This window comes from Trachurus trachurus (genome assembly GCF_905171665.1).
Source record: "Trachurus trachurus genome assembly, chromosome: 5".
Lineage (NCBI taxonomy): Eukaryota > Metazoa > Chordata > Actinopteri > Carangiformes > Carangidae > Trachurus > Trachurus trachurus.
This window is the reverse complement of record NC_139896.1, coordinates 27,838,634-27,857,118: the sequence shown is the minus strand read 5'-3', so window position 1 is coordinate 27,857,118 and position 18,485 is coordinate 27,838,634. Positions and strand designations below refer to the sequence as shown.

The window sequence follows — 18,485 nt, the reverse complement described above, 5'->3', positions numbered from 1 at the left end:
AAATAAAACTATTAGGTGTTGTTGTTGTTGTTTTTTTAAAAGGGTGTCATAGTGTAATGTAATACATTTGATCAACAGTCAGGACAAACAGGAGCATTTTTGTTTTATTTCTCTCTCTCTCTCTTCCATATTTCCCTGCCAACATGTCTTTGGGCTTGTGAAAAATTCAGTGAGGTTATGCAGTTTGATTGAAAGTCCACTCAGAATGAATATTGCTATTGACAGACACCTCAGACTCACTCTCCGGCTCGTCTTGCACAGCATCCGCAGCTGTACTTCTGAAATTACACTTCGAAAGCAAGCCTCGATTTACATATTGAAGAGCAGCTGCGCAGGATTTGTCGTTGTTTTCTTTTCTTTTCTTTCAGGCATTACATTCTGAGACGCCCCTTACGGCGAATTGTATCGTGGTATTTTTTGCTTTTGAAGCATCCTGGCACCGCTGAAAGGGGCTTCCGAGCAGCTGAAACGCTTCGGTTGCCGTGCTTAAAGTTGCCAGGGATTTTCTAGCATTTTTTTTCCCAACATGTTTCTTTTGCATGTGATACTTGTGTCTGGCGTGGCAAACATGAAACCACGCATCAGGTCGTCAGAGAGACCTGGAGCATCAGTTAAAGTGCTCTATAATAAAGACTATTGTGAACATCAGTACAATTGCCGGGGGGTGTCACACCAACAGAGCCGCCTTGATAGCGTGTCACCACCAGATATTTGTAAAGCTTCATTTCAATAGACTTTCACGACTGAGCAGCAACAGTGCAGAGGCTCAAATTAAATCTAACTAATTCATTCCCTTTATCGCAGGTTTCCTCCATATCTGGATTATAATGACTTTAAAAATCTTAGAATTTAATCACTCTCACCAAGTCCCACTTAACAATTTGAAGTCCAATTTACAGCTCTGCGGCGGCGGCCCTTGTCCTTGAAAATTGCTTCCATTACCTTTTGTGCGATGTTCCTGCCTATCACACAGTCAAAGGGGTGTTAGAGCGGGGTAAATGCCTTTTGTTAGAAAGAAAAATCAGAGCCTAGAGAGAGAGATAATGTGCCAGATCTCTGCGGAAGTATACAGTTAGAGATTAGGAATTCATCCTTAACTCCAAAACGCTAAAATGAATAGACACATCTCAGATTCTTTTTTTTTCTGTGCTGTTTTTACTTTTTTTTCTTCTTTTTTTTTTTTTTTTTGACCATAGTGCTTAAACCTTAACAGTTGTTGGTGTGTTTTTCAGCAGAAGGCTGTGATGGGTTGATGCTTCATAAAGATGTCAGGATGTCATTTAGCTGATACTATCAAACAGTCCTTTTAGGTGCCATCGCCATCTTTTGTATTTATTTCACTGCTGTTCCAGATACCACATCGCTAGACGTAGATATACCTCCGTTATCACAGTGTTTACTGTAAAACTGACAAGGAATACACCATTAAAAACCACACGAGTGATGCCAATGTGAAGAAATGTGACTCTTTTGAATGCGGCCCGCTGACAGTTCTAACCACGGCGAGATTTTTTTTGTTCAACAGCGCAGTGTGCTTAGCGAACGTTTAGCCAACGTACTTTGTTTTTCGGAGGGCGACATTATCAGTCATCGCAGCTCTTAATGGTAACACAGACGAGCAGGGAGAATATTTGAATTGCCTGCTCTCGACTGAGCGTTGTACATTTTAGATCCTCATTAAATATGCCATGATGTGCTCTTATGAGATGTTATGTCCAGAGGCGGAAGATGTAAACGGATAATTGTGCCGCTGATGTATGGTCTAAAACGAGTGTAGCCTACATTCTGTTTAACAAATGAATCTTGCAGTGCTTTTAAGCAATAATTCATCATGTGGCAGTTTTTTTTTCTTCTTCTTCTTCTTCTTTTTCCCTCTTACTCTAATGTGTTGCTCGGCGCTAAAAGAGCACTGCCGTCATTTACTGGAACATGACTGATGTATAGCCGCGGCCTGTGTGTGTGTCTCAGACAGGGGAAGATAAACTCATTTAGAGAGAAAAAGAAGTCTTGCTCTCTCCGACGCGGGCAAGGTTAAGACCCCTGCTCTGGGCCAGAATGCGGACACTTGGAAGTCGCAGCTTGAGTCTGGATCTAATAAATGATCCTTCAGGTAAAAACTGTGAGGCTGAGAGGCTAAGTGCACAGGAGAAGCGGCTCAAGGACAATGGAAGCTCGGATGGGCTTTTGAGAGCGCGCGATGATGAGACTTTGCTGTTAAAATGCCATCCAGAGAAAGCCGGCAGTTTGATGTGCAGTGCAGGGTACAGTAGCGGTATATGGTGTGTGTAATGGCATGTGTTGTTATGGCTGTGTGCATGTATGGTCTTTTTTTTTCCCCCTCTAGGGAGTGGATGGACGTGCTCAGCCCTCCCATTATGGCTCCCAGCCAGCGGAGAAGGTCAGCGAACACATGGAACAACAAGGAAAATCAAGTGGCAGGTCCAGTAACCTTAATTTTTATTTTATTTCTTTTGTGTCCTTTGAAGTCAGGGAGATGGCAAACAAGCCGCTGTTTTAACATTAACCACACTAATTGCGCGACTGTCTGCGAGGAGCGGAAACATTCGGCGGTGTCAGAGCTTACAACGCTGTTAAGTTTCTGCCAAAGAGCCTGCACAAAGCCAGCTGGGAAAAGCGTGTGAAACTGCACCTAATTAAGAGTAAAAAACCCAGGAGAGTGGAGCTCTCTGTCCTCCACATAACTCCATAGGTCAGAAGAGACAGGCTCATTACAGGTCCGTACCCCCTAGACACATCGACAAGGTTAATTGATGAAACCTTTCCAGTTTACAACATCATTTTAAAAACCCTCTTACACAATGTGTCTTATAATTAGTTTTCATTATCGTCGCCCAAGTTCTGATAAGATAAAATGTTCCTCTCGGAGCATTCCATAACCTTTTTAGCATTTAACTGCCTGTCAGTTTAACAGCTAAATTCTCATGCTTTAAAGTAGTGGGGATTACAGGGAATCTCTTTACAGCTCCATAATGTGGCACCGGGTCTGGGTGTCCTAGGTCTTGATTGATGAGGAAAAAAATGGCAGCGACAGAAAACTTCTAAATCCACCTCCACTCTGAAGGTCACCTCACCATCCACGCTGCTCATTTTATTCCAGAATCAGCTGATCGAGAGGGCGCTTTATCATATCTGGCATGGCTGCTGCTACTGTACATAAGAAATACAATATACAAATGACATCTCATGCATTTCATCTGTGCAAATTTCATAAATTTGAAATACTGTTACGCCGATTGCTGCTTGTTTTTCAATACTTACCTCTGAGCGTTGCGGAGTAACTCTCTGGCTTTATTTCAGGAGCCGATGAGTCGCTGAATGAGGAGGCGAAGGAGGACGAGTACTTGAATCTGCTCTACGATCCGTGCCTGAACTGCTACTTCGACCCGAAGACGGGGAAGTACTATGAACTAGCTTGAGTCGAAGCTCTGGAGAATCATAATTAATAAATCACGCATCATCGAGGGTGGCCTTGCTTATTGATCAGTAGTGATTATCCCATTCACCATTTTTTTGAGACGGGGGGTAACAGGAGCTGTATGTGACGTCTTCTTCTGTCTTGTTTGTGAGCAACAGGATGGGACTTAATAGATCAGAGAAAAGTTATTTGCAAGTGCTGGACTTGCTTTCCATTCACCAGCACATTTGATGGGAAACTGTCCTTTCAACATCCTAGAGTACGGAAGTGTATTGCATTAACTTGAAAAAAGAAAAAAAAACAACTGTTTTTCAGATTATTTTTTCTGGGGTGGTATTCTGTAATAACAGGTCGTCTCCTTTGAATATCAATCTGAATTTACAGGGAACACAGTGAAAATAAGAAACATTAGTGGCCTTTTCCTTTGAAAATCTACATCACCTTGCAAATTATGCAATTGAATCCATTTTGGAAGGTCACCTTTATTTTGAAATCTGTCCTCACACGCTCTTACTGTATAGCCTATATATACATGTAGCACAAAACAATGCTGGGGATAGCTTGACTGTATTTTTTCGAAGCGGGGCATATACATATCATGGATATGGATAATAGATCTAATAGATCCATGATGAAGTGGAGTCTGGCTTGACCGCAGTGGTGAAATGTTACTTAAGTCAGAAAGATATTACTCAGAAAAACAGAAAGATAAATTACTCAGAAAAACAGAGGTTTTTTTTCAAGTGAATGCAAGTTTGCTTCCGTACTAGAGTTTCTTTTTATTAAAACATTTCAACCATTTACATTTAGCTCTGTATAGGTTTTACAGTATGAGGCCATTTTGTTCTTTATCATAACTTCATCATTCATGCATGTGTATATATTGTTTAATTACATTCAATTCAGTAGTGGTTCAGATTTCTTCTTGCTGTGTTTACCTCAGTTTTAATTAACTGCAGCAGTCAGGCAGTGCAGTGCTCACCTGTGTTTTAATACCCAAAAAGCAAAAGGAAAGAGAGAAGAGGCACTTGGAATGTTTATTCCCTTGTTGTAATAAGTGTATTCATTAATGAACCTGTGGCTATGTTTTTTTTTTTTGTTATGTTTTTTTTTTTTTTATCACCCTGTAAATGTAGCCAGCAGTAACAACAGACGGGAGAGCTCATGGGGCTGGCAGGTCTTTTCATCAGTCTTGCCAAAACACTGATCACACCTGATGAGCAGCTGATACGAGACTGATTCATCATTTACAGCCTGAGATGAAATTGTTGCTCCACAATGAAAGGCAAGAGAAAGAAAAGAAAATGAAACAAAAGGGGGAAAATAACAACATGCATTTATCACATTGTGATTCCCAGTAGTTTTAATCAAACAATATCTCAACTGGATCCATGGCCGACCATTCAGCTGGCCCGGCAAATCAAAGACATTTGTTCATTATTTCAGAAAACCAGCTTATAAATGAAACATGGCGTTCAACAAACACAAACTGCACAAATGGTACAGTCCCATACGGTGTGTTTTCCATTTACAGCAACAAAAGCATGTCAACAAGACCTTTGCATGCAAAATATTTTTATTTGCTTCATCAGAGGTGATCCCAGAATCTCAATCGTGCGTTCTAAGCATGAGCTGAATGTTTTATCTTAAGATACATCCTTCATACAGCATACAGACATCCAAGGTAGAGCTACAGGCTTCTGTTGGATAATTCATTGAGATTTGTTTTTCTGAAACTAATAAAAACCAATGAAGTAATCTGTGTTTCCAACCTGTAAGAAATCATGATGTTGGGGAGACCGGGGATGGTTGTAACAGCATCACTTTCACTAATAAGGGATGTGATCAATATCATGTGTGCCCACTCCCTCTCTGACATTGCATGTGAATTTGCATGGCTGTATGAAGAAGTGTGTAGGTTTTAGTCGACTAAGGGCAGGGAGAATTTTCAGAGTCCTCCGTGCCTTCTCGGAGTTACGGGGGGGTCCGTAATGGTTGTCCATATAATGGTTGTGAATGGTGCTCACTTTTCTTCGTCCAAAAAGACACACCAAAAAACATCCAAATACCTCCACACAGCTCGTCTGTAATGTCCCTCTTGTATTGAAGCCCCGACATGAGAACTGAGACACTGGGAGCTTCCGCTACAAACAAGCTTAAAATATAGACTTATATTTTTTTCGGAACAATTTCTCATGTCGGGGCTTCAATACAAGAGGGACATTACAGACGAGCAGTATGGAGGTATTTGGATGTTTTTGGGTGTGTCTTTTTGGACGAAGAAAAGTGAGCACCATTCACAACCATTATATGGACAAATACTGCTGCGCGGACCCCCCCGTAACTCTGAGAAGGCACGGAGGACTCTGAAAATTCTCCCAGCCCTTAGTCGATATGAGGTTGAGTAGATAATGAGTGAAATTTGAATTTTGGGTGAACTATCCGTTTAAGACAGCTTTCTAATGTTAGGATCCACACCACTGTCACTGATCTTCATTTAACTGTCAGCAATGAGTTCTTTTTGTTCATACTGAATAATTTTATTGTTGGAACATGCACAATAAACTTAAATTGATGCATATTTTGTGGTTTGGTCTCGGTTTTTAGTTTTCAGTCTCACTGTTACAATTGAGCCCAGGTTGTGTTACAACCTACGAACCTATCCTGGTAGTGGGGTAGGTTGTAAGTGGCACAGCACTCCATTCATTTGACATCAAATAATGAATTATGTGATAAAGTTGGAGAAGTTCAATTTGTGGAGGACAAATGAGGGGACTATTGTCATAACTTGAGAGCCCTACCAAAGTGTTTCAATCTTCCCCTGTCTTTCCTTCTCCACAGAAAGCACGAGCCTTAATTTCTCTCTCTTTAAAAAAAAAAAAACGTACAAAGTACAACAGTAGGCTACAATACATACAAACACAATCATATGACCCTGACACAAAACACCGTGTGACGTGCTGTGAAAGTGGGCGTGGAAACCGCCGCCGTCAGCCGCGACAGGTGAGACGACCAGGAAGTAAACATTCGGAGGCTTTGGGCCCGCTGCTGCGGTCGCGGTCAGTAATTAATTAATAGAAATGCCTTCATCGACCAATCGACTTGGGCCTTTGTTATTAATTATGCTGTGTTGAACTCTTTTGATGATGAAAGCTGGATAACCAGGCTCCGAGGGTCACCAGGATGTCGTCACAACAGGTAAATATATGAGAGACCATATGTCTGTTAGACCCGTGGATTTCCAGCTCTAGGCCTGCTTGTAGAGGTATTGAATGAAAATACAAAAAAAAAAAAGATAAATAACAACCTTGTTTCTTGTTTACTACAACAAGTCAAGAGCTGTTGACATTTATGTGGTTAAGTTAAAAAGACATATTCTCTTGTTATTTAGTTCTTAAGTTCTGTAGACATCATTTAGAGGGATGAATGGGACCTCTGCACTTTGCAAAACTAAACACACCACACTTACTGAAGAAGAAAAAGAGAAAACATTTTTGCACAAAATAACACTTGATGTTGCCAGGCTCCATCCTCCCCTCACTGAACAATGCTGCCTGTTTTGCAGATGTAGCCGGAGTCCTTCAACTCACCACGCTCCCTTCACTTTCAGGGTCAGAAAGTTAACAAGTGGAATAAAATATCAACTCACAAAGAAAGTGCCATTCATAATAATACTGTAGGTGGAGTATGCTTTAGAGTTTGAGTTCACTTACTGTATGATGTATCCGGAGCGTGCTTGATGGATTTGTGGGAGACGATACGTTTTCACATTAAGATACCTTTCGAATGTGGAACCTGCTGTGGTGTGGCATCTTGAAAACAAAGTAGTGCCACATTCTGAGGAAGAAATGATGGAGTCATAGGAGTGCCATCAAAATGAATTGGAAAGTTTTACAGAGGGATAAAAAAAAAAAAAAAAGATTATTGATTTATTGTGTGATTGCTCCTGTTAGGTTGTTACTTTTAGCCACACTCCACCTGAATCCTAATTATCACTTCAGAGACTGTAGTACTGCTCTCTACTTCTGCTCCTGAAACTACCTATGATCCTATGAATAGCTCTGACTTTATAGGCTTGTGATCACAATTCTAATGTGAGTGATCAGTGATTGTCAGAAAGACTTGTGCTCTGAGAGAGATTTACACCCCTGCTGTCGAGCCTTGCGCTTGTACACCGCTCTGATCCATAACACACCGCTGTTCAGCTGTCATATCCGCTGCTCGTATTTCCTCTTTATCTAAGCAACACATCATGAACTGAGCTGTTGGGTTTATGGGCTCTTTAACTACCCCACTGTTAGGCTTATTGGATTCGTTTCTCTCTCTCTCTCCCTCTCTCTTTTTTTTCTCTTTTTTTTTCAGGCCAGGTTAAGGCTGCACCCCGGGATTATTGCATCAGTCATCTTCGCCTCAGCGGTGGCGGTGGCAGCTCTCGTGTTGATCATCCGAAAATATTGCTTCCCAGTCAAGTAAGCAAACCTCATCGATCGGTGCAAAACAAAATTGCAAAATGTGAAACACTTTTACAAAACTTGAGACAAATTTACATTTTGGAAAACATTTTTACATATCAGAAAACAAAATTACTTCATAACACGTTTACAAGTCTAGAAACACATTTACATTTCAGAAAACAAATTAACAAGACACAAAACACTTTAACAAGCACCAAGACAAATTTACCAACCGGAAAAGCAACGTACTAAATCCAGAGTTGACCTGGAAGGGATAATGGGAGCGGCCAAATTGAGTTGTTGTTGTTGTCGCCAATCAAGTTCATGGTGACCCAATGGACAGCGATCAATGTGGTCTGGTCTGGTGGCCTTCATCTTGGTGTTTGTAGAGGAGTTGTCCTTTCTTTTCTCTGCGATATAAAACCGACAAAACATCACCATGAACTTGATTGACAATGACAACAACTCAAACTGGCCGCTCCCGTTATCACTTCCAGGTCAGCTCTGGATTTGGTACAGTAGCTATGTTCCCTTTTGTGGTTGATGTCATTTGTAAATTTGTTTTGCGTCCTGTTAATTTGTTTCTGTTCATTGCTTTTGATAATGTCCTTTTGTTTTATGATATGTAAAAAATATTTTCCAAAATGTAAAAAAAAAGGGCACGAAACAAATTTACAACATTTTTTTTACATTTTTTTTACATTTTTTACATTTTCTTTTTACATTTTTACATATAAAACAAAATGACATTACCAAAAGAAATTAAAATTAATTTCTAAATTTGTTTTTGCGTCCTGTTAATTTGTTTCTGTTAATTTCTTTTTGTTATGTAATTTAAATGTACACAACACATGGTATACACTGATTTAAAAGCTACATGAAGCTACATTTTCAGTATAAACACCTACTGAAGGGACTGCTTGAAAAGACTGCTGATCCCACTGAGAATCAACAACCCACTGTTCTGAATTCGTCACACAAAACCTACTTTGACATGTAAACAATCCTCCAGCAAAGAAAACAAATTAACAGGACGCGAAACAAATTTACAAATGACATCAACGATTGATGTCATTTGTAAATTTGAAATGTTGGTTTGCACCTCCCGGCCACCGTAAAATTAATCAGATGCATTTTAAAATCCTCTGTGCGGTGGGAACCCGTCACCCCTGGTCTGTCATGTCACTTCACTTTCAGCGAGGCGACATACAGATACTCGCTGCTGAGGCGGATGGAGGATCAGGGTTCAGCTGTGACAGATGAGGATGGCGACAGGGGGCTGTGCACGGTGGGAGAGGAATCGGACGAGGTCAGTGCTTTCCTGGTTTTTCCTGCTTGTAGCTTTTCGCTGCCGTCTCCGAGCTGACACACCTGTAACCCTCCTCAGCACCTCACGTGTCATGTGTGTTCTGTCTCCCCTCTTTCTCGTGACAGGATCTTCTGGAGTGAACCTCAGGACAAACGGAGTTGATCGTGGATAGAGTTTGTGATTTAGCGGCTGTGATTAACTAATCATTTTATTTGACTGATCATTTGCTGCATTCAGGCTAACCCTCTAAATTGCAAAGGAAAAAAAATGCAAATTCACACTTTTGAGAAGATGGGATAAATGATTATTCAAATATCAAAACGGTTATTTCTGTTGATCTATGAATCAATTAATAAATAGTTGCGACCCAATGTGGATTATTCTGGGATTTACATTGATTGCCTGGTTTAAATTCTTGTTATCTTGAGTATAGTTATCTCTTTATGCTTAATTGGGAATTATTGATCTCAATCTGTATTGTCACCGACGCCCTTAGAAGAACACTCAGCAATTACACATTGAGGTTTTACACAGACCCATGAAAAGAGACTTTCATCCTGGGAAATGGAGGATCCAACTTCAGGATATCTCTGCTGCATCTACCTGGACCTATTTTTTTTTCTTCTTCTTTTTTTCAAACTACCTCTGAGAAGTCTTCCAACGTCTCCAACACCTCCAAAGACTTTTATTTTATTCGATTTCTAATTTAATTTACATGTACACAACACATGGTATACACTGACTTAAAAGCTACATGAAGCTACAATTTCAGTATAAACACCTACTGAAGGGACTGGTTGAAAAGACTGCTGATCCCACTGAGAATCAACCCACTGTTCTAAATCCGTCACACAAAACCTACTTTGACATGTAAACAATCATCTAGGCACAGGAAGCAAATGAAACCCAACAATATACAGATTGAAACAAAGCCGTCGCCAGGTAAAAATGTTGCAACAACAGGGTGAGAATTTGCTAAAAAAAAGGGGTTAAACATACCTCAAACTCATAAACCAAAACAAAAAGTTTCACTGCAGCATTACATCACTATCAGTGTAGCAATGTTAATCGGCACTTGTTGCATTAAAACCATGTATTGCCTCCCTCCAATGTTATATAATATTGATCAGGCTGGGAGGGAACACACCAGAGTATATAACATTATCCAGGCGTTCTGAAAACACGTGGATGCTACCAAGCATCACATGGAGATTTGACATTTCAGATATTTCAAACACCCTAACTGACTAGCAGCTAAAAATAGTTTGCACTAAGGCGCAGCTATCTACCAGCTGGCCTGTTCCCTTTGAAATCTATTTCCCTTTTCATGCTCACATTAACCCACTTAAAAAAAAACGCTTTTTTAGAATCCAGAGTCCGCTGTATAACCTTCTGTGACATGCTCTGACGATGGCATTTACCTGCACAACACAACAACAAGAGAAAACAACCACTCCACCTCTGCTAGGGAGCCGTTATCATGTGTCACAGGATGCTAGAGACGGCTCAAACTGATTAATCATTCATCATCCGGAATCAGGGTTTCTCTTTTAATTATTGTAGTGTATGATTAACAAATGATGCGGTGATGGCAGCCTGGTGTCAGCAGTCTCTTCTTGTTATCAGCTTTAAGTTCCAAGTATTATTCAAAATTGAGCAAATATCTAATATAAGTGTTTGCTTCACTGTTTCCGATGGTGGTGTGAGTGTTGCTGGTGATTTGTGTGTGTATCATCTTAAGTGTTGTTCTTTTGAGAAATATGCATGAAGGCTGCTAAATAAATTCCTCCTGTGCACTGACTGATGTGTTGGGATAGTCTTTGATTCACTCCCTCTGTGTCTTGCCGAAGGAAAACCGGCGCTAACTAGGAAGAAAATCCACAACTGTTACAATTGATAACGACACTGTTCAGTTCTCTATGACAGATGAAAGGGGAGTCTGTTAAGCCATTCGAAACGAGGTGTGCGTTGGTATTCCTGTCACAGTGAACAGACATGTTGTTTGCAACAGCACCACACAACATGGGTGTTTTATTCCTGCACTGTCACAGGAAGCATCTCTGAGAGCTTCATGTTGTTACTGGCCAGTGAATGGTACACACACGCCCTCTGCTGCTGCTCTTTGGTATTACACCGTGTAGGGACTTGGAAGCCCTAATCCTTTACTGCAGGGGTCTTCAATGTGTTTCAGACCAAGGACCCAAAATGATGGAGAGAGATGTGTATTGTATAAAAACTGTTTAACCTTCCTCTTGTGTTCAGGCCCCACTGACCATCATGGCTTTTTGACTTTGTCAGGAACCTATATTTAAACAAAATAAAAAAAATATTTTTAAAAAATTCACAAAATTCTAAAATGCTCTGGTTAAAACTACGACATTTGTGTTTTTAGGGTCAGTTTTGACCCGGTTATAATGATAAGAACAATAATAAGAGTTAAAACTGAAATCATAAGTGCAAAACCAAGCTTTTAATGGATAAGGAAGCCTAACAACGTAACCAAGAGATGAGATAATAATAATTGTTTTTAGTGTGTGTTACAGCTGATTTAAGACTTGGGTCGATCCTAACACAAGAGATGGTAGCAGAAAGCTGACAAGAGGAAGGTTGGTATACTGGCAAAAAAGGCCCAGGGGCCCACACCAGAAATACTAAAACCAACATCTTCATGGATAAGGCAGCCTAACAATGTAACCAAGAGAAGAAAAACAAATTGGATGATTTTTTTTGTGTGTGTGTGTGTGTGATATTTTACAGCTGATTTGAGACACGGGTCAAAAGCGACCCTAACACAAGGTAGTAGCAGAAAGCTAACACAAGACGAAGGTTAATATTAAACTGGGCTGAGTGCCATGCATAAACATCCATTGTTATTGTGCATAAGCTATTCAAATAAGGTTCAAATATTGATGATTTTATTTTAAATTACCAATGCCAATATTAACAATTTCTGTTAATTGCATGAGAATCATGCATACAAGCTATTCAAATTGTTTTTAATTGATTTTATATTAAACAGAAATGTGGAAATAGAAATGAGTGGTGGCATGTGTTATCTTACATACAATACTGAGCTATTATTATTAATATTTGAAAGATTTGTGTTATTATTTTAAAGTAATTTTAACCAAATATTTCACACACACACACCCCCCACCCCCCTTGCAGTACCTCTGCAGACCCCCTGTTGAAGACCTCTGCTCTACTGTAATAATGTGAGTCCCCAGGCTTGTATTTAACCAGTTTATAATGTATATCCACGTGTAACTAATGTAATACAGTTCAGTTGTGCACTGATGTGTGATTCTGTTATTAAACCGACATTGATATAAATAGGGTGAAATGATATAATTTTCTCTCAATATAAAATAACATACCGTTCAACTGCACCACAATTACAGCCTTGTCCAACTGGTCCTGCAGCCTTCAAACATAGCACAGAACATACAGATCTTAATTCCTCATGAGGCAGACCGTTGTATCAGACTCAACACATGTTGACTGTATTAAAGATTCCTCATCAACAGAGAGGCAAAAACTGCTTCCCTATTGGTGCGTATTATCTTTTTCTCTCTTTTTGTTTGATCCAACATTCCTCAGATGTCACGTGGGGAAAGAGGATTTCATGACATTAAGTGTATCTAAGCAACATTGACTTTGAGTGCACAAAGCCACTGTAAACAGTAATCTTCTTCAAAGTCCTGTGCTTTATATTTTTTTCTCATATTCCAATTATATCTAAATCAAAGCCGGGTTGTCAACCAGGCAAAGCGAGTGTCTGCCCTCCGGTGCAACAGGGGCTCCTCCTGCAATAGAGTGAGAATCGCCTCGTGATAGTTTCAGTGAGATTAGTTCAGTTTGTTTTGTGAGCTGTTGGTCAGCAAGTAAGACAGGATTTTTTTAATCACCGACTCCTCCCTTCAGTATGTTAACTGTCCTTGCATGAGACACTGAGCTACAAAGCTCACCTGTGGCCTCATTTGCATGATGACCTCCCTTCACCTGTGTGCAAACTGGTGGATGAGAGGCACATTGTAAAAGGCTTTAGAAATGAATTTACAAACAGGTGACAAGGTAAAGGAAATGTGGAGGAGTATAACGTGCAAAAAAAACAAAACTAGATTTGTGTATTTAACAAAAGGCGGCTCCGTGATTAGACCTATGAGACATTTTCAACTGACGTGTAAAAAAACAACAATGAGGAAATAGACAATGAGAGTGGAGCGTCAAGCTGTTCTGAAGGTTTGTGGTGGCCAAACAAATTCAGTGCTGCTTTTTCCTTAAATTTGCCATCCTTTTCTTCTCCTGTGGTTTAAATGTTGAAACATGGCCACACATATAGGCACTGACTCCAAAACAGCTGTCTTGTGATAGAGACATTCTGACTATACTAATATTTAATATTGAATTACTTACATTTTGATTTGTACACCTCAAATGCAAATATTGATAATATACTACTCCCAGTATAGGATAGTATCTATCTATTTATCTATCTATCTATCTATCTATCTATCTATCTATCTATCTATCTATCTATCTATCTATCTATCTATCTATCTATCTATCTATCTATCTATCTATCTATCTATCTATCTATCTATCTATCTATCTATCTATCTATCTATCTATCTATCCTTGGTTGGATTGCACATGCCTATTCACATCATCATATCACAACAGATACACATTTACAGTAATACTGTGATGAGAAACACTAAACAGTAAATGGTGTCTCCACATTCCAGCCTCGGTGGTGTTGAGGACTTTAATGGACAGGGGGACAAGAGAGTGTTTGAACCAGTTGTGCTTGTTTAGGGGGAGGGGCTGATGTTCAGAGCTGGCTCTGAGATGAGTTCCATCCTGTGCTTGGTTTGGTTTGTTTGAAAAATATCTTGCAGACTGGGATGTCGGTGGACTTCCATAATCTTCTGTATTAGTCTGTGGATCTGGGCTTTGACCTGGACTCTCAACTTTCTAAACTATGCTGAAATCCATTTCCTGGGTCACACCAAAGGTTCTGAGCCTCTGCTGTAGGCTCCTTTGGTACAGATGACCTCCACCTGGGTCCTCCACACCGGCGTCCAATCAAATCTCACTTACCACCATGCATTGTGAAAACTATTCCCCATAGCCGTCAGATCTAAATGCTTTATGTGTTGACCATTTTAGTCTTTTTCTGTCATTATCTTTCATGTTAATGTTTATTTCATTTCATTTTGATTTATTCCATTCATGCTATACATTCTTCATGTGGTTGTACATATTTACATAATGTACACATTGTCACCATGAATGAAAAGGAGCAGGATGAAGAAAACTTATAATATCTGCCCCTCTCTGTTACTATAATTACATTGGCTTACTTCAACACCAATATTATACTCTATTTCAAAATATTAAAGATGATGAAACATAGTAGTGACAAGAAAACAAACAAAATAGCAGCGGACACCACTTGTCTATCTATCTTTTCTTTTTTTCCCCCTTCTTTTTCTCTTTCTCCTTCTTCTTTTTTGTAGACGCTTATCTTTTCTTTTTTAAACATTTTCTTAAACTGAGACATACTTGTACAACTTTTCAATTCCTTGCTTTGTGAATGCCATACAGTAATTTGACACCTGCAACAGAAATACACATTTGTCTATTAATGCAGCTTTTCAGCAAAATCCTGATTTCCATTAACAGAAAGTGAAAAATAGATACAAAAAGTCTAAAACATGACATGGCTTTTATCTTCTCATCTCTACAACTGGAAGTAAGACCCCCCACCACCACCACCACCACCACACACATACAGTAGGCTATACACACTACACTCCAGCTGTGTGTTTACACACTCGTCAAACAGGCTGTGCAGTTTGTGACCTTCCTTTGTTCCCTACCTAGTATCTGTTTTATACCAGCCCGTCTGGATTCACAGACCAGAGCAGCAGGATCTGTCAATCCACAGTGGGCGTGTGCATCCACATGCCACGTCCTCTTTTTTTTTTCTTCACATAGCCACATATTTAACATAACCAGGCCTCACCCACAAGTTTTAAAGCTAGGTAACAATTAGGCACATGTCCACAGATGTGTGATATGTGTTTGCCGTTGACTTAAGGTGGATTTCAGAGCTCTTCCTTTTAAGATCTGACAGCAGGTCTCGTGGGTGTTGCAGATATGAAACAACAAGGTGAGATTTTACTATAGCCTATAATTATACTGTGTAGACAAATATATGGATATATTTGTCTCTAATCTCTTTGTGGTCCACAGCTGTTGTGTACGTTGCGGCTGTGTTTGCTGTGGTCTTTATAACCTGGATGATCTCCACGAATCTATTTGATGTACAGAGGAGAACAACCAGTGTTCTTGGTGAGATCTTGTTTTCTCCCCTCTCATTAGATCTTAAATCCTTTAGTTATGTCTTCTCATTCATATTCTGGTCAATATGACATTCTACTGTCTCCTCTCTTTCTTTTCAGCATACTATGGTCTAGATCCAAAGAAACTACCATTTATAAGGGGTGAGTCACACATGTTCAGTATTCAGCCTATAGTCATTTTCTCTCAAGTTAAAATTCTCACCCAGAACTAACATTTCACATACACACACTAACACAACAATGTGCATGTGATCACTCTCCTGCAATATAGGCTTATTTCTTGAGTCTGTCTCTTATCTGCACTTTCAGACTCGAAGGCAGATACACATATACCTAAGCCGAAGTGCGGCGTGTCCTCAGCGTGCTCATATGATGACTTTACAATACACATCAGGAGTGGAACAGCTAATATTGTCGGCCCGAAGATCTGTTTCGATGACAAAGTGTATGTGTCACTGTCCCGGTACCAACATTTACAAACATAAGGAGGATGAAGACTGCGAAGGGAAACTAAAGCTCTCTGTTCTGTCTCCTTAGCATCATGAGCCACACGCTGAATAACATTGCACTAGGACTGAACATTGTGGCAATTAATGGTGAGTAAAATATTCCAGTACTCTTCCCAGCAGTACAGTAGATCTGATAAAACACAGTGTGTGGTAAAAAAAAAGAAAAGAAAAAACTTGCTCCAAGGGGGCGTGGTTGGTGCACTGTCGGTGCGTCCTGGCGCATTTTCACTCTAATGAAACAGGTGTGGTCGAATTTTCCAACTCCCCACCAGAATCTGACTTCTCTACTCAGAGTCCTCGTTTTCGTCCAGAAAAATCTGACTCCTGTAATTCTGAGTATGTACGGAAGAGGATTAATGCCACTGTAAAAAAAAAGAATTGAGAGAGAGAGATTTCAGAATTCTCACTTTAATCTCAAAATTCTGACAGTTTAAAGTCAGAATTCTGAGAAAAGGCCAGAATTCTGACCTTCTTCTCAAAATTCTGAGATTAAACCACATTAAAATCAGAATTCCAACTTTAATCTCAAAATTCTGAGTTTAAAGTGTGAATTCTGACAAAAAAGTCAGAATTCTGACTCAGACTTTTTACAGTGGCCGTAATCCTCTTCTGTAGCATAGTGGAATCAGATTCTGGCCATTGACAGCAGTGTTGTAGTTTTACCAGGCTACACACCCACTAAGAAAGCTGTGTGACTACCTACTTTAAAATCTCCTGGATCTATATTCACATAGTTCTGTGACTGTGACAGAACCTGCACTTCAACAATTCGTCTTTGTAAACAAAAAAGAAGCTCACAAGAGTATGGAGGACAAATGATGTCACAGGAAAAATAAGCATCTTAATTTCATTTTAAATTCATAACATATGAATCCGTTATTTATCCATGATTAAATAGCCTACTGAATATTTAAAATTGATTTACAAAAAAGCATTGTAAAAACATGAATTTATTCATGAATAAATAATTTGAAAAATAGAATGCTTTTTTTTTTTTAAAGGGAAAACATGTGTGGATTTCCTCTTCAATTTAGATTTTTTTTCTTCTAGTTGCTCATTAGCTTTTTGATTAACTGAGCCATTCAGCCTCTCTGTGTACACAGAGACATCAGTGCTGGTCAAACCAGGTAAACAATCCCAACTGGCTGAGGGATGTAACAAGTTCTCTGATTGGTTGGAGAAATAACCAGTAGGTTTTTTTTTTCTTTTTACCAGCGATTGATGGATTAATCGTTACTTCATCTAATGATCAAAGCTCCCAAACAGCTATAACCTTAAGATATTTTTGTTTTCATTCTCAGGTAAAACTGGAGCTGTGGAAAAATTTGGGTTTCTTGTAGGAAGTAAGTCTTATTTGTTGTTGTTAGTTGGTTTTTATATTTCAATCTTTTTAACTGAAGTGTATTGAAATGATGGTGTTTTCATTATAATTCTTATTCTTAATCACTCTACAAAAGGTCCAGAGGACACACTGAAATACCTGAAGGAGCTCAAACCTGGCACCATTGTTTTGGTTGCATCATATGATGATGTGGCACCAAAGTAAGTCCAGCCCTCAGTGATTCAACTGCTATGAATGATTTCATATCACACAATTGTGACCCTCACCGTTCCTTTTGTGGCAGACTGTCAGACGAAGTAAAGGAGATGTTTGTGAAAATGGGGAGCACGTTGGTCAGCTCTGTGAAAACCAGAGACAGCTGGGTATTCGCAGGGAGAGTTGGATCAAACACTAAAAGCCGCTTTGAGAAGGTTAGTGATCCTGTTTGCAGCATTTTTTTGTTCTTTTTTTTCTCGATTTGCATCACCATCTATTTTTAAAAATGCCAGAAGTGAAAAGGCATGACAACTGATGGGAAATGAAATGCCTTCTCCCCTTTTCACCTGACAGCATCTAGCTAATGATGTAAACAGCAACGTTTATGAAGGATGGCCGGATATGGTGGAGGTGAACGGCTGCCTCCCAAGAAACGGCGGCGAAGAACCTCTAGATTCAAACTGATGCAATGGATTGCAGGAAATCACTTGGACTAAATGTCTGTTCTAATGACCTGTGAGCCTGTAAATGTCTATGTAAAAATGCTTAAAGACCTTCAACTGAAAACTGTGTTGTATGGTCTTCCTCTGTCTGCTGTGAGAAATTGTTAAACTGTAAAGTTGTATACCGGTATTATAAAAACTATGTGTGTGTGTGTGTGTGTGTGTGTGTGTGTGTGTGTGTGTGTGTGTGTGTGTGTGCGTGCGTGCGTGCGTGCGTGCGTGCGTGCGTGTGCTGTTGTTATTGTTAATGAAAATCACAGAGGTGTTCATTCTGGAGGTCGGCTGTACCTTTGATTACAGCCTTGAAGAGGCCTTTCTAATCAAAGTGCTAAAATATCAGCAGCTGAAGCAGATCAGCTCTCAGCT

At 39.6% G+C, this 18,485-nt stretch overlaps 2 protein-coding genes across 2 annotated transcripts in view; both read left to right on the top strand.

Moving 5' to 3' along the window:
• cfap20dc (CFAP20 domain containing) overlaps positions 1-9,339 on the top strand; it is a gene marked incomplete at both ends in the record, with an annotated part of 46,965 nt that extends 37,626 nt beyond the window's left edge. The window contains 6 exons of the mRNA XM_083972173.1: positions 2,345-2,439; positions 3,319-3,431; positions 6,590-6,634; positions 7,799-7,905; positions 9,088-9,199; positions 9,325-9,339. Coding sequence (XP_083828299.1) covers positions 2,345-2,439; positions 3,319-3,431; positions 6,590-6,634; positions 7,799-7,905; positions 9,088-9,199; positions 9,325-9,339 — 487 coding nt within the window. The remainder of the gene's footprint in view (positions 1-2,344; positions 2,440-3,318; positions 3,432-6,589; positions 6,635-7,798; positions 7,906-9,087; positions 9,200-9,324) is intronic.
• A 6,025-nt stretch (positions 9,340-15,364) lies between these two features.
• Positions 15,365-18,081, top strand: LOC310986324 (protein FAM3C; the record flags this gene model as incomplete). The annotated part of the gene is made up of 9 exons (XM_083972172.1): positions 15,365-15,377; positions 15,461-15,559; positions 15,670-15,711; positions 15,880-16,015; positions 16,108-16,166; positions 17,381-17,422; positions 17,537-17,621; positions 17,705-17,831; positions 17,971-18,081. 9 exons carry the CDS (start codon positions 15,365-15,367, stop codon positions 18,079-18,081), a joined length of 714 nt encoding a protein of 237 aa, XP_083828298.1.
• Positions 18,082-18,485: the final 404 nt, after the last annotated feature.